At 33.5% G+C, this 15,204-nt stretch overlaps 1 protein-coding gene across 1 annotated transcript in view; it reads right to left on the reverse strand.

Annotated features, from left to right (window-relative positions):
- The window catches only part of LOC18438009 (Calmodulin-binding transcription activator protein with CG-1 and Ankyrin domain), a 52,031-nt gene extending 38,432 nt beyond the window's left edge, over positions 1 to 13,599 (reverse strand). The window contains exons 1-4 of the mRNA XM_020669791.2: positions 12,674 to 13,599; positions 10,119 to 10,244; positions 9,784 to 9,899; positions 9,395 to 9,483 (exon numbers count right to left, since the gene is read on the reverse strand). Of these exons, the coding sequence (XP_020525450.1) occupies positions 9,395 to 9,483; positions 9,784 to 9,899; positions 10,119 to 10,244; positions 12,674 to 12,692 (350 nt within the window). The 5' untranslated portion in view covers positions 12,693 to 13,599. The remainder of the gene's footprint in view (positions 1 to 9,394; positions 9,484 to 9,783; positions 9,900 to 10,118; positions 10,245 to 12,673) is intronic.
- Positions 13,600 to 15,204: the final 1,605 nt, after the last annotated feature.

Genomic DNA, 15,204 nt, shown 5'->3' on the forward strand with positions numbered 1-15,204 from the left:
TTTCGTGTTCTAGTATGTATATGAAATACCCCAAAAAAGATCCGGTCCAAAACCGGCCGATATTTAGTCGAACTGATCATTTTTATATTAAACGGGCCAGTTTTTTGGCAAACAGGACCGGTTAGTTTAAAAAACAGTTTATAACATAATATAGCGGAGAAATAATTTATAACGCCCATTAATTTTTATAGGGGCAGTTATTTGATGCAGAAGTCACATGTTTCTCTTTGATTGAAGATTTGATTCCATTTTTCATGCATTTTCAGCCTTATACAGGCTTTTGCAGCTAATAATTGACAGAAATTTTTGGTTTTCTTCTATAAATCAATCGATTTGAGATTAAAATGGCATCGAATTTCCATTTTCTTGGCCATATTTTGGTCAGTTTATATTTTACGAATTATTTTTTTATTTTTTATTTTTATTAGATTCTCTTATTTTTAAAGAACATACACTTAAAATTTTTAGTGATTTAGATTTGTATAAAAAAAATGAAAATTTAAATATGATATGAAGTCGTGACCATTGGATCGAGCCCAGATTCAATCTGGGACGTTGGCTAACACTGTAGTTGTTAGCCCGTGGGTTGACAGAATCCATTTATATATATATATATATATATATATATATATATAGGAAGCATCTACAAAACGCCTATAGGTGAAGTTCTACAGTATTTCAGCTACACCTCATCACCGTCCAAAGTTCATCACAAGGTCATAACTGCTCGGTAGTATTTGAATTTTTATAATTATTTTACTACTCAGATTTATCTAAAATTTGGGGCATGTGTACATATGACCAAGTCGCACCAAAATAAAATATTAACAAAATAATAGTCATAAAATAAAATGATGAAATTACCCCTGAAACTTTATAGGGGCATTTCACTTAATTTTTATCATTCAAATTATTTGTTTTATATTTTATTCATGTGCATCTCACTAAGGCGCACAAACCTACAAAATTTCATATTATTATGATTTTTAAAAAAAATATTAAAATTCAAATACTATCAGATATCTGTGACCATGTGATAAACTTTGAATGGTGATAAAGTCGTAAGTGAAGTACTGTAGAACTTCACCTATAGACATTTTGTAGTGTTTTCTATATATATATATATATATAAGTCAAGGCAAATGTTGTTGGGGGCAGTGACGGAGGAGGCAGAAGCCTACCCATCAGGGGGAAATCGGGGGACGACCCCCCGCTCTTCTACAAGGTCGAAGTACCTTGCCAAATTGGACATATATATATATGGCTGCAGTTTGTATAGAGCTGAAACTCTAAACAATCAAAGTAAAGCGCACCTTCAAAAATAGTGTAAATCAAGCAAATCTATGAAAACTTGAAAATCTTGAAAATTGACGGTCCAAAAATGCATTATAAGATGCACTATTTCTGAAACTTGAAATCCATTTTTTTTCGCATGTTCATGCATCTTGATGTCGAGATGATCAATATGAGGATACTTGGGCATCAAAACAACCTCTTCAAGTGAAATTTTTGAGGTGGGCTCTAATTTGATTTTTTAGCGCCTCGGCTCTATATAAACTTTTTCCTATATATATATATATATATATATATATATATATATATATATATATATATATATGGGTGCGGCTTGTATAGAGCCGAGGCTCTAAACAATCAAATTAGAGCCCACCTTCAAACGTTTCCATATATATATATATATATATATATATAGGAAAACACTACAAAATGCCTATAAGTGAAGTTCTACGGTACTTCACCTATACCTCATCACCGTCCAAAGTTCATCGCACTGTTACAAATTTTCGATAGTGCTTGAATTTTTATAAGTATTGCACTAATCATATTTATCTAAATTTGGGGCGTGTGTACATATGACCAAGTCACACCAAAATAAAATATTAAAAAAATAATAGTCAAAAGAAAATGATGAAATTACCCTTGCAACTTTATTGGGGTATTTTGCATAATTTTTATCATTCAAATTTTTTGTTTTATATTTTATTCATGTGCATCTCACTAAGGCGCACACACCTAAAAAATTTCAGATCATAATGATTTGTAAACAAAATATTAAAATTCAAACACTATCAAACATATGTGACCGTGTGATAAACTTTGAACGATGATAAAGCCATAGGTGAAGTATTGTAGAACTTCACCTCTAGGCGTTTTGTAGTGTTTTCCATATATATATATATATGGAAAATGATCTTGTGACCCAGTGGGCTCACAAGTAAAAATGAGCCCAACGGCCCAGATTGAATCCGGGCCGATCTGATTATCACGGATGTCCGGTAGTATTTGAATTTTAATTTTTTTGTACAAATTCAAATCACTTAAAATTTTAGGCGCGTATTCTTCTCATCAAGCCGCACCTAATAAAAATATAAAAAATAATAATCTGTAAAAAAAATTGACCAAAATACCCCCGTAAAGTTTCGGTGATGCCTCTTGTAAAATATATTTTTGATATTTTTTGAAGATTCACCTATTTTTTATGAACACACACGTAAAATTTCAAGTGATTTGGATTTGAAAAATTAACATTCAAACACTATTGGGAATCCATGATAGTCAGATCAGCCCAGATTCAATCTGGGCCGTTGGGCTCATTTTTACTTGTGAGCCCACTGTCTCACAGGATCATTTTCCACATATATATATATTAATATATATATATATTAAAATTCACAAGTTGGTGATCGCCCTTGACCTTCACCAAGCCCAGAACTCAAAATAACCTTCGTTTTATATCATAAAGTCTTTTCTTCTAAGGGTAAAAGAGGAAATTTTGCTGGGGACAAAAATTAGAGGTGTCTGGTGGTGCCTCTTCGACTTCTGCTTGTCCACTTCCTCCAAATGGAAACAAAAGACCAGCAATACAAGGCATTGAGAGAGAGAGAGAGAGAAGTTTCCCACTATATAAATAAAACCCAAAACTCAAATAAAGGATAGTTAGTGGGTTTTATCAAAGAGAGAGTGAGAGAAAGAGAGGACGATAAGGCATCCCCAACTATGGAGATAGAAATTCTGATGTCCAAGTTCGAGAGACACATAGAGGACCCAACCATGGGGGGAGGGATCAATGGAGAGAGAGAGAGAGAGAGATATTATTTGTTGCGCTTGTAAACAGGGGTTGAGTGGGGATGAGAATGGGGTTATAGGTGGTGAGAATAGAGAGCAATGAAGAGGACAGGAGCAAAGGGTAGTTAGGTTTTTCGATTCAAAATGGATGGAGGGAAACTCCCTAATTTTTCTTACCTTGCAATTTACCTTTCTACCCTGAAAAAAGTCTTAACTTATATATGACAAAGGCTATTTTGGATCTTTCGGGCTGGGCGAGGGTTAAGGGCGTACACCATATATGGTGCATCCTAAGAAATACATATGTGATTTATTTCGTATACAGAAAGGATTCTAGCCCTTGGGTATATGCTATAATATAAGCCTGCTTGCTAAAACACATACCTAGAGTGATTTTTTTCAAATGAAATTTCACATCTTTTATTGCTTGTGAATTTCGAGCAATTGAACACCTAGATCCACCATCCATCAAATTGAGAGCTTGCTTTCCCCAAAAATGGCGGACTCATTTTTTGGCAATTTCTTTTTCTTTACTTTTTTTTTTAATAAATATTTTGATCACAGGGATGAGATGAGCATTTATGTAAAATTTAATGAGATGAGCATTTATGTAAAATTTAGGGTTCAACAAACCTCTCTAGCTAAAGTGGGCTCATGCTACAAGATAAGCTTGTTGTCATAAGCCAAAGAACTTACACTAAAGCATAAGCCCAACGACCTAGATTAAAAGAGAACATGGGGTCCAGATGGCTACAAACAGATGACACACTTTGCCCAACATTTTTTTGAGCATAACAATTGTTTTATTTTTATTTAAGTGTGATTAGATGAGGCACACATGTGGCAAATTTGGGGTGCGCCAAACTCCTACCTTTTTCAAGGAAAAAAAATTAACATACAAAATTGACGTTTTATCATTCAGTCGTTGCAAAGACCGTATATATATGGGTAGTAATTTCATGCAACGGTTGTATAGTAATATGATGCAACAACCTTCAAAAATCATGTTAGGGCTATTTGTTTGATCCAAATTTTGAAATATATACTATTTTCATTCTAATGAACAATCACAAAAAAAAAAAAAAAAATTTGAAAACGCAACCTAGAAAGTATTTTTTTAGCCCAATTAATATAAGCCTTCCATTTTAGTGAGATGGTTAGATCTAGGCCTTAGAAGGCTTTTTCTTCTTTATCAATTTTTTTAGATGGCCTTATTATGATTAGATGAACAATGTTAAAAAAGATTAAAATGATTTTGAGTTTGTAAAGGCTAAGATCTTGAAATTCACCAAATGAATGGTCTAGTTTCGTTGTTGGAGGGGACACATTTTGACCATATCTAAGGTTCAAATTGAACCTTTTTTTTCGGGATTGATTATTGAGATAAAGATAGTGTGTGCAAAATTTGGGGTCATACAAATATCACAAACATGGTTTTCTAGAAGTGTCGTTGCATTATACTATGATACAACCGTTGCAAGAAATCATTGCCCTATATATATATATATATATATACATACCAACACCTATAGGAGAAAATGAACAATGATTTCGTCAACCCTCATCGCCATCCAAACTTCATCACACGATCGCAGTTGTCAGGTAGTGTTTCAGTTTACATTTTTTTTCTACAAATCCAAATTACTTGAAATATGGAGCGTGTGTACATCTTTGTGAGGTGCATCTAATAAAAATATGAAAAAATAATAATTTGTAAAATATAAATTGACCAAAATACCTCCAAAAATTTAGGGGGTATTTTGGTCAATTTATATTTTGTTAATTATTTTTTTTCATATTTTTATTAGGTGCACCTCACTAAGATGTACACACGCTCCAAATTTCAGATCATTCCGATTAGTAAAACAAAACTGAAAATTGAAACACTACTGGAGAACTGTGACCGTGCGATGAAGTTTGGATGGTGATGAGAGTAGGCGAAATTACTATTCATTTTTGCCTATAGGCGTTTTGTAGTATCTTTCATATATATGTATATATATATATATATATATATATATATATATATATATATATATATATGGGTGTGGTTTCTAAAAGGTTGCAACCTTAAACCATCCAATTAAGGCGCACCACTAAATTTTATCATAACATATAATTTTGGTGTAAAAAATTCTTAAGATTATCTCAAAATCTATTTTCATATCTAATTATAAAATTTTAAATCCCAAAAATGGTTAAAATCAAGCAGATCTATAAACATATGAAAATCTTGAAAATGGACGGTCTATATAATGTGTTGCAAGATGCACTATATTTGGGGGGACTCAATTTTTTTTTTTCTTTTTTTTCGTATTCATACATCTCAATATCGGATGATCAATTAGAGAGGGTTTTCAACATTAAAACAACCTTTTCCAATGAATTTTTGCGGTGCATCTTTAATTCTATATTTTAAGGATGCAACCTTATATAAACTTTTTCTTATATATATATATATATATATATATATATATATATATATGTTAGGGTACTCACACTATAGAGTAATTTATCATTATACTAAACAATTTTGGACACTTCTATACTCTTGTTTTGTACATAGAGTATTTTTTTAATAAGGGTATTTTTTATCATTAAGAGGTGTGATGTCTTCCACATTGAGCATTAAATACCACTAGCGTGCTCCATGTGGGTGATGTCATACCCTCCTAATGACCAAAAATACCTTTATTAAAAAAATGCTCTATATACAAAACAAGGGTATAAAAGAGTCCAAAATTGTTTAGTACAATGATAAATTTTTTTGGTCATTAAGAGGTGTGATGTCATCCACATGGAGCATTAAATACCACTAGCGTGCTCCATGTGGGTGATGTCACATCCCATGTTGATGATGTCATACCCTCCTAATGACCAAAAATACCTTTATTAAAAAAATGCTCCATGTACAAAACAAGGGTATAAAAGAGTCCAAAATTATTTAGTACAATGATAAATTACTCCATAGTGTGAGCACCCTAACATAACCCTATATATATATATATATATATATATATATATATAGATAGGAAAAATATACAAAGAAACCATTTACTTTTAGCACAAGGAGATCACAATCACTCATGTCCTTTAGATTTCAAATTGGGCGGTTGTGAGGATATCATTGATTAGACTCAGTTCAAAAAAAATTCTTGAACTTTGTGGCAAACCACAAGCTGTCCAATTCAACATCTGAATGCTAAAAGTAATTGTGACCTTGTAAAAAAGATAAATGGCCTCATAGTATAGGATCCCATACATGTATATATATATATATATATATATAGGACGTGGTTAGCATGAGGCTAGCCCACATATTGTAGAAATGCGAGCTTGGCAATAAATATATTTTTTAAATATAATTTAATCTTAATTTTAAGAGAAAATATAATATTTAACATGGAGATCATGAATATGAAAATACAAATCAATTTTGAAAACTATAAATAATAATTATATTAAGAAAACATTTGGACCATTAGTTACAATTGTTTTTAGATGGACCACCTATTTTGCATCCATCTTTAAGATGGATGCTTTATACCTCTGGACCGCATAACGTAGAAATGAGGTCTAGCCTGCATGAAACAATTGTTCATTATAGATATATATATATATATATATATATGGCAGCATCTACACGATGCCTATGGGCGAAATGCTAGAGTGATTTCACACATAGGCCAATTGATGTACAAAAAAATCGGACGACCACCACGGACCTAGCATGTCCGTGGCGGTACCGTCGTGGATATACTAGGTCCTTGGAGGTCAAAAAATCATGCGGAGCCGTAACGGATGTAGCGCCGTCTGTTGCAGGTTCATTCAATAAACCGCCATGGACATAGCAAGTCTGTGGTGGGGGCGAAACACTGTAGCATTTCACCTATAGCCGTTTTTTAGGTTTTGCCTATATTTATATATATATATATATGAGCAATGATCCAATGCAACGGTTGTATTATAGTATAATACAACGACACTTCTAAAAAACCATGTTTGTGGTATTTGTATGACCCCAAATTTTGCACATAGACTCTCTTCATCTCAATAATCAATCCCCAAAAAAAAAAAAATCAATTTGAACCCTAGATATGATCAAAATGAGTCACATCCAAAAATGAATCTAGACCATTCATTTTGTAAATTTCAAAATCTTAGCCTTTATATACTGAAAATCATTTTTTTCTTTTTTAACATTATTCATCTAATGATAATAAAGCCATCCAAAAAAATTAAAAATGAAAAAATCCTTCTAAGGCATATATCTAAGCATCTCACCAAAATGAACGACCTATGTGAATTGGGCTAAAAAAATACTTTCTAAGTTGTGTTTTCAATTGTTTCTTTTTTTGTGATTGTTCATTAGAATGAAAAGAGTGCATATTTCAAATTTTGGATCAAACAAATGGCCATAAGATGGTTTTTTAAGGTTATTCATCATATTACTATACAACAGTTACATGAAATCATTGCCCTATATATATATATATATATATATATATATATATATATATATATATGTATATATATATATATATATATATATATATATATATATATATATATATATATGTATATATATATATATATATATAGGGTGCAGTTTGTATAGAGCCGAGGCTCTAAACAATCAAAGTAAAGCACACCTTCAAATAGTGTCGAGAAATGTGGTTTCAATTCTGGAAATCTTTGTGATAGCCTTAAAATATATTTTCATCTTTAATTATAAACTTTACAGCTTCAAAATTAGTGTAGATCAAGCCGATCTATGAAAACTTGAAAATCTTGAAAATTGACAGTCCAAAATGCATTACAAGATGCACTATTTCCAAACCTTGAAATCCATTTTTTTCTCATGCCCATGCATCTTGATGTCGAGATGATCAATTTGAGGATATTTGAGCATCAAAACAATATCTTCTAGTGAAATTTTTGAGGTGGGCTCTAATTTGATTGTTTAGAGCCTCAGCTCTATATAAAAATTTTATATAGATATATATATATATGAGAAATGATTCTATAAGACCCTCCCCCACTCATGTGTGTAGGACCCCAAAGGATCAGCATTAAATTTGGCACGGATCTATAGAAAAGTCAAATCTCACACCCATGTGATAACTTTTCTAGAGATCGGTACCAACTTTAATGATGATCATTTGGGGTCCTACACACATGGGTAGGAGAGGGTCCTATGGGATCATTACTATATATATATATATATATTGTTCACACTATAAATTGAGTATATCATATTATATATTTCTTTGAAATAAGCTATATTTTAGGCGATAAGATGAGAGAAACTAGACTTAGGTTGGGTGGCCATGTGTGACACAAACCCAGTACAGCACCTGTTAGGAGGTAGAAATTAATTCAAGTGGAATGCTCAAAAAGGGCAAATGGTATGCCCAAAAGGACATGGTGGGAAGTACTTAGAAAAGATATGGTGACTTATGGCCTCACTGAGGGTATGGCCCTTAATTGAGTAGAATGGTGGACCAAGATTCATGGAGTCAACCCCCATTAGTTGGGAAAAGGCTCTGATGATGATGACTTTAAAATAAGCATATTTTAAGTCCACGTATATCATATCATTATGCATATATACATAATATTTTTTACACCCAAATTAAAATAAGCTTATTTTAAGTCCATGTATATCATATCATTATGCATATATATGTAATATTTTTTACACATCATGTATATTACAAATATTCTATGAGTGTCTAGTATTGGAATTGGCATTGCATCATATTCGCACCAACACATTAAGCATATATAAATACTAGGGAATCTCTTGGCCTATGGATATTTTAAGGGATAGAAAACATAAACATTAAGTACGTACTACACACACACGGCACAAATCTGAAGGCTGAAGTCACATGAATCTAGAGTTCATGCCTTCTTGAGAAAGTAAAAATAGGAAAATTGATTTTAATTTTGTCAGTCTATATACATGGACAAGCAAGATTTCCAAGTTTGCAGATATTAAAAAGCAAAATAAGCTTTTCACAAAGAATTCCCATAAAAGAGGAAAGCACATGTTGTTGCTATATTTGTTGACCATTTCATAATGACACTTTTAAATCTTGAAGGGTGTGACAAGGAAATTCCTCTAACATACAAATCAGTGACAGGTAATAAAGCATGAGTACGAACATAATTATAACAACCAGTAGCCCTAAGTGTAATGAAACAAGACAAGGAAATGATTTAGTTAATAAAACTACTTAAAAAAGCATGAAAAAAATGAAGAAAATCCATTACTATTATAGGCAACACAGAAAACAGATCTTACCCATCCAGCATCCAGTAACATCGTCTTTGGAAATTGGGATTGTCTTGTCCATGGGCATAATAGCAATTCAAAGCATCAACATTTCCAACCTAGACAATATGAATTTTGTAAACAAACATAAGTTCCAGCTAAAAAGAAACACCTCATCTACGTGATTATTCAAACAATAAGCTTCCAATAGAAACTACAAAACAAATAGTTCACTTGATTGCAATGTCCAGTTTCTCACACTTCAACTTATATAAAGGGTGCATTCATATTCTGGTTAATTTTCGGAGGCAAATTTGTTGTCGCAAATGAAAATCGACTTCTCTTTACAATTAAACATGTCAATACAACAGCATCTAAATGCAAAGCACCATGAATATTTGTGTTTATCATTTAATAACCTTGAGTCGTTCATGGGCTTCCCCCACAGTCTTTCCATCTCTTTTCTTTCTCCAATTATGCCCATCCTTACGAAAAAACCGCTGTGTCCGCTTATTGAAGAGATACAAAGAACCACCTACCAACAAATTGGTCAAGTTTCAATCATAGACTTCTAAAAGAATGAAAAAACTACCAGATGCTTAAAACATATCTAGGTGGCATGCACGTGACAAATTAAAAATCTTTCCTCTCCACTCTTAACTAGCAAAAAAATAAATGGAGATTCCACAAGAAATGAACATATAGAACTTGGCTAATGGTGGCCCAGAGGTCAATGATAGAGAAAGACGGTTACTTGGAGGCTTGTCGAGTAGCTTCTCTGTGATTTCGTAATGATCATTGTTTTGGAGAATAAAGTGAACTTCAGCAGGTTTCAGCCAACGACTGCAAGCCTCTTTTATTAAATGATTGAAATCAAACTCTGCAAAATTGACAATTAAATTGTAAAAGATGATCTATAGATCTATTTGATATCCCAATAATGTACTCATAACCATGCAAGTTGCTATTGTAGAGCAAGAATTGCAAATAAAGAACAATGTGGAACAGCTATTAGAAATGGAACTAATAGATATCATAATAATGTACTCATAAAATTTTCACTCTAAAAAGATTTGAGAGGTTAAAATGTAAAATCTAGGATGATAGTCACATGGGCACCAATGCAGAGCATGGGTCTTAGGGGAAAACATGGTGACCATGATTTTCAGAAGAACATTAAGCAACCTTCATGCCAGCCAAACAAATTACATAGCCAAAATTCCAATCAAAGTGATAATAGCACATATTTAGAATCTTGGAAAATTAGAGAGAGAGAGATACCTCAATGCCTTCAGGCAGACTTTCTTACATGTTTGCCACAAGGCCCAAGTGTTGGGCATAGCACTACTTAGAATATACCTTAATTCTGTGAGAATAGCCTCCATATAGTTTTAAAATCTCCCTCTCTCTCTCTCTCTCTCATATGCAAGCAAAATTGCAAATCAATTACTGATCACAACAAATACACAGCTACCACAACAACCACATTACCATGTAGAATCATCAAGATTCCTCTCATTTCATTTCTAGACCAGAACATTAACCTCATAAATGACCAATGCCCTACAATACCCAAGAACAGCCTACCCAATGCAAAGCATGGGTCATACATGGAAACACAGTGACCGTGATATTCTGAAGAACATTAAGCAACCTGCATGCTAACCAAACAAAATAAACTCCCAGTCAAAATGAAAACAGTGAATACTTAGGAATCCATCTTAGACATTTAGAGAGAGAGAGAGAGAGAGAGAGAGAGAGAGAGAGTAAAATATGTTGAGGGTGGCTCTCTTAAGCGGACCCCAATTAATTAGGATAAGGCATGGATGATGATGACAAGGGGGGCTTTCTTATATGTTTATCATGAGGCCAAAGTGTTGGGTAAAGTACCCCTTAGAATGTCAACTGTGCGGACCACATTCTCCTTATAGTTTTAGAATCTCTCTCTGTCTCTCTCACTCTCACACACATACATGCAAATCCAATATTGACCACAGCAACTACATATCTACCAGTGCATTATGACAATCATCCCCTAAAGAATCCCATCTTCTCCCACAACAGACGAACCACATTACCATGTAGTATCATCAAGATTCCTCTCATTTCATTTCTTAACAGAACATTACCATTATAATTAACCAATGCCCTACAATTCCCAAGAACAGTCTACTCAATGCAGCATGGGTCACAGGTGGAAATACAGTGACCATGACATTTCGAAGAACATTGAGGAACCTGCGTGCTAGCCAAATAAAATACACTGCTGAAATTCCCAATCGATATAAAAATAACGCATCCTTAGGAATCAAGAATCTTAGTCATTTAGAGATAGATAGAGAGAGGAAGTGAGAGAGATTTCAATATGTTAAGGGAGGCTTTCTTACATATTTATCATCAATCCTAAGGGTTAAGCTCAGTACAACTTAGAATGTCAACTGTGTGGACCACATTAGCCCTATAAGAATAGACTCCTTCTAGTTTAAGAATCTTTGCCTGTCTCTCTCACACACACATGCAAGTCCCATATTGGCCACACCAAAGACAACTAGCAGTGCACAATAACAATTCAGTTCAACCTCTAAAGAATGGCAGCTTCCAACACAACAGACCCCATTACGATGTAGAATCATCAAAACCATTCTCAATTCATTTCTTAAACAGAACATTAACATTATAATTCACAAATGCCCTGCAATTCCCAAAAACAGCCTACTTTACCCTAAATTAAACGACAAACTAATGGCAGGAACAAACTAAAACACACGAGGGAATCATATTCACTAGTTGAAATTCAAACTACTTCATATTCACTAGTTGAAATTCAAACTACTCAGAAAGAGAAACACATCTGTAAAGAAATGTAACATAATATCATCAGATTCCTTTAAAGTAACAGTTGAACAGAGGAAGTACGAGAAGCACCTGCAGAATTTCAACTACGATTCTACAGCGAGAGAGAGAAATCAAAAGCCAATCTTCCAAACCGCAAGGTTCTTAGATGGACAGAGAAATCAGGAGAAGAACGCAGGAAAGATTGTAGAGAGAGAAAGAAACCGAATACCATCACCCTTGAGTAACATGATACTTCAAGGAAAGATTCAATTAACCAGAAGAAATTCGAACTCCTCAAAGAAACAAAATGCTTTCCTCAATGAAACACATCTCTCTAACATATAACTCCCTAAAAGCCCTCAGAAAGATTAAATTCAAATGGTTTTGAGCACAAACAAAGGGAAAAAAAAAAATGCAGAGTACAAAAAGAAATAAGAACAGGATTAAGATTGCAGCGAGAAAGGAGTAAAGTACCTTCGCCCCTGACTTGCATGGCGCTGCAATTAGAGAAGAGCTTCAATATATTGAAGGAGCACAAGGACCAAGAGAGAGGGAGAAACAGAGAGAAGACGTGATTTTCGGCCCTTTTATAAACAGAAACCAAAGTCACCAAACATGCAACAGTCAGAGAGAGAGGGGGCAAAGGGAGTAGAGAGAGAGTGTTAGTTGAGAATGGCGCCGCCTTTTGTCAGTTTCATTTCCGTAAAAAATGCATTGTTTATTCTTCGTGTTCGTGTACACAAAGAGATACAGCCCCTGGTTCTGTGTGACTGGGCAGCATAGGGAATTATTTTGATTTTCAGGAAAAAAACAGGGTTTTCAAAACATATAGGGAATTATTTTGGCCATATTCAACGTTAGTTATGCCACCCAAAAACGAATGGTATCATAGGCGTTGTCATTTGGGCCCAAGAAAGCGTGTTGTATTATAGGGGTTGTCATTTGGGCTACTCATTGAAGTAATTTTTTTTTATAAATAACAAAGTATTTATTAATAACAACAAATTATCAAACAGAAATAGAAAGAGAAGATAAGGACGTGCCATTTGGCAAGTGAAACGGGTGGCTTCACTAAAAACATGCTCCAAAGAAACAATCAACAAATCAAGAATCCGCAACCACAGGGATTTCAAGCGTATCAACAAATAGAGAAAATTGGGATTTCAGTACGCTTAACTTCTTTTTACACCACCCCATCTACTCTCCTTCCATAATACACGCATACCCCAAATTATAGCCTCCTTTGAATTGAATTGTCTCTGGTTCGATTAAGTTATATTGATGAAGCATAAAATCAGTCTCCCAAATGCCCCCATCCCTCTTGCACCTACCCGACGTACGCTTGATCGTAGCAAGAACTCTCTCAAACGGCATAATCTCTCTTTCAAAGATGCGCCTATTACGTTCCAACCAAATCTCCCATAATATAGTTCTCTTGGCAATCTTCTATGTGGCCCTACCAATATTTGGCAATTGTGGTAAAGAAAGATGATTGAGAATATACCCAAAACACTATGTAGTAATGCTGTGCTAAAACCCAAAGTCATGAAAAACCAGTGCCAAATCCTAGAGACAAAATTACTGAGGAGAAAAAGGTGGGATACGGATTTAGCATCTTCATTGCATATCAAACAAATGTTAAGTAGAATTTTCTCTCTTTGTAGTAGATTATTTATAGTTAGGATTTGTAACAAGATTTAACTGACAACTCACCATCCAATGCAATCGGTCGCATGAAAGCATGTGTCCAAAGGGAAGACAACGGGCACGGGTTTATTATTATGGTGGAATGACCAAAATGGATTTATAAATTATAAAAAGGAAAGTATGTAATGAGATCATTACTATTGGTGTAAGGTGGTCACAATTAATCATTGATCATTGTATGTGAAATTGGGGGATTGCATTTATCTCATTGACCAAACTCAAAGGTTAAAATAAAATCTTTTGAACTTTGTGACCCACCTGTCGTATTAGATTTCGAATCTGATAGTTATAAGTAGTTGTTCTCTTTGTATGAAAGGTAATTGGTCTTATTGTATAAAATCCCCTTATAAAAAAAAATTGTCCAAGCACCTCAAAAAGTGAATTAGCAACTTCAATATTAAAATTAGAGTAATGATCCTATGAGACCCTCCCACACCCACGTATGTAGGACCCTAAAGGATCACAATTAAATTTGGCACAGATCTCTAGAAAAATTATCACATGGGTGTGGGACTTGATTTTTCTAAAGATCTGTGCTAAATTTAATGATGATCTTTTGAAGTCCTACACATATGAGTGTGAGAGGGTCTCACAAAGTCATTTCCCATAAAATTATCCAAATGTCTTTTTATTTAAGTACTTCTTCAAATTTTAATTAAAAATGTCAAAATGGTCCCCTTGATTTCATGATACAATAGCGAGGTCATTTTGATAATTTGAAAGTCACTTGAGTCTTGACATGAATGATCCTTGATCTTAGGATGAAAGGTTCTTGTTACGTATCTTTTACCAAAAAAAATTAATTTGGGGTTAAAAAAAAAAAAGAACAAACAAAGAGTATTTATGTTTCTTCACTGGGTGAACCTTTGTAATTTTGTCATTCAATAAAATTTGATAATATTAAAAATAAAAAAGAATAGAAAAAAAAAAAGGACTTAATGGAGACATGTTACCTAGTTACATCCACTTATTCACAATTCCAAACCTTAGGTAGGACCTTCTAATAGTAGTTTTTATAAGGTCTTGTCTTTATCAAAATAAAATAAAGTCTCATCATGAATTTTCGTCCCGAAAGCTCTTTGGGCAACGGAAATGTCTATAATGGATTTAAAATTAATTTCCAACACCGATTATAAAACTTAAAACTAAAAAATGGTATAGATAATCCAAAACTGTGAATACGTATTTTTAGGACAAAATGGATGATATAGATTATACATTGCAATATACACTATTTTTGGAGGATAAAATCTTTAATGTTTTCTAACAACCATAATAGTCAAGGTTGAGATGACTAA

Source organism: Amborella trichopoda, chromosome 6 (genome assembly GCF_054954075.1).
Source record: "Amborella trichopoda isolate Santa Cruz 75 chromosome 6, AtrichopodaSantaCruz75HAP2 v2.0, whole genome shotgun sequence".
NCBI lineage: Eukaryota > Viridiplantae > Streptophyta > Magnoliopsida > Amborellales > Amborellaceae > Amborella > Amborella trichopoda.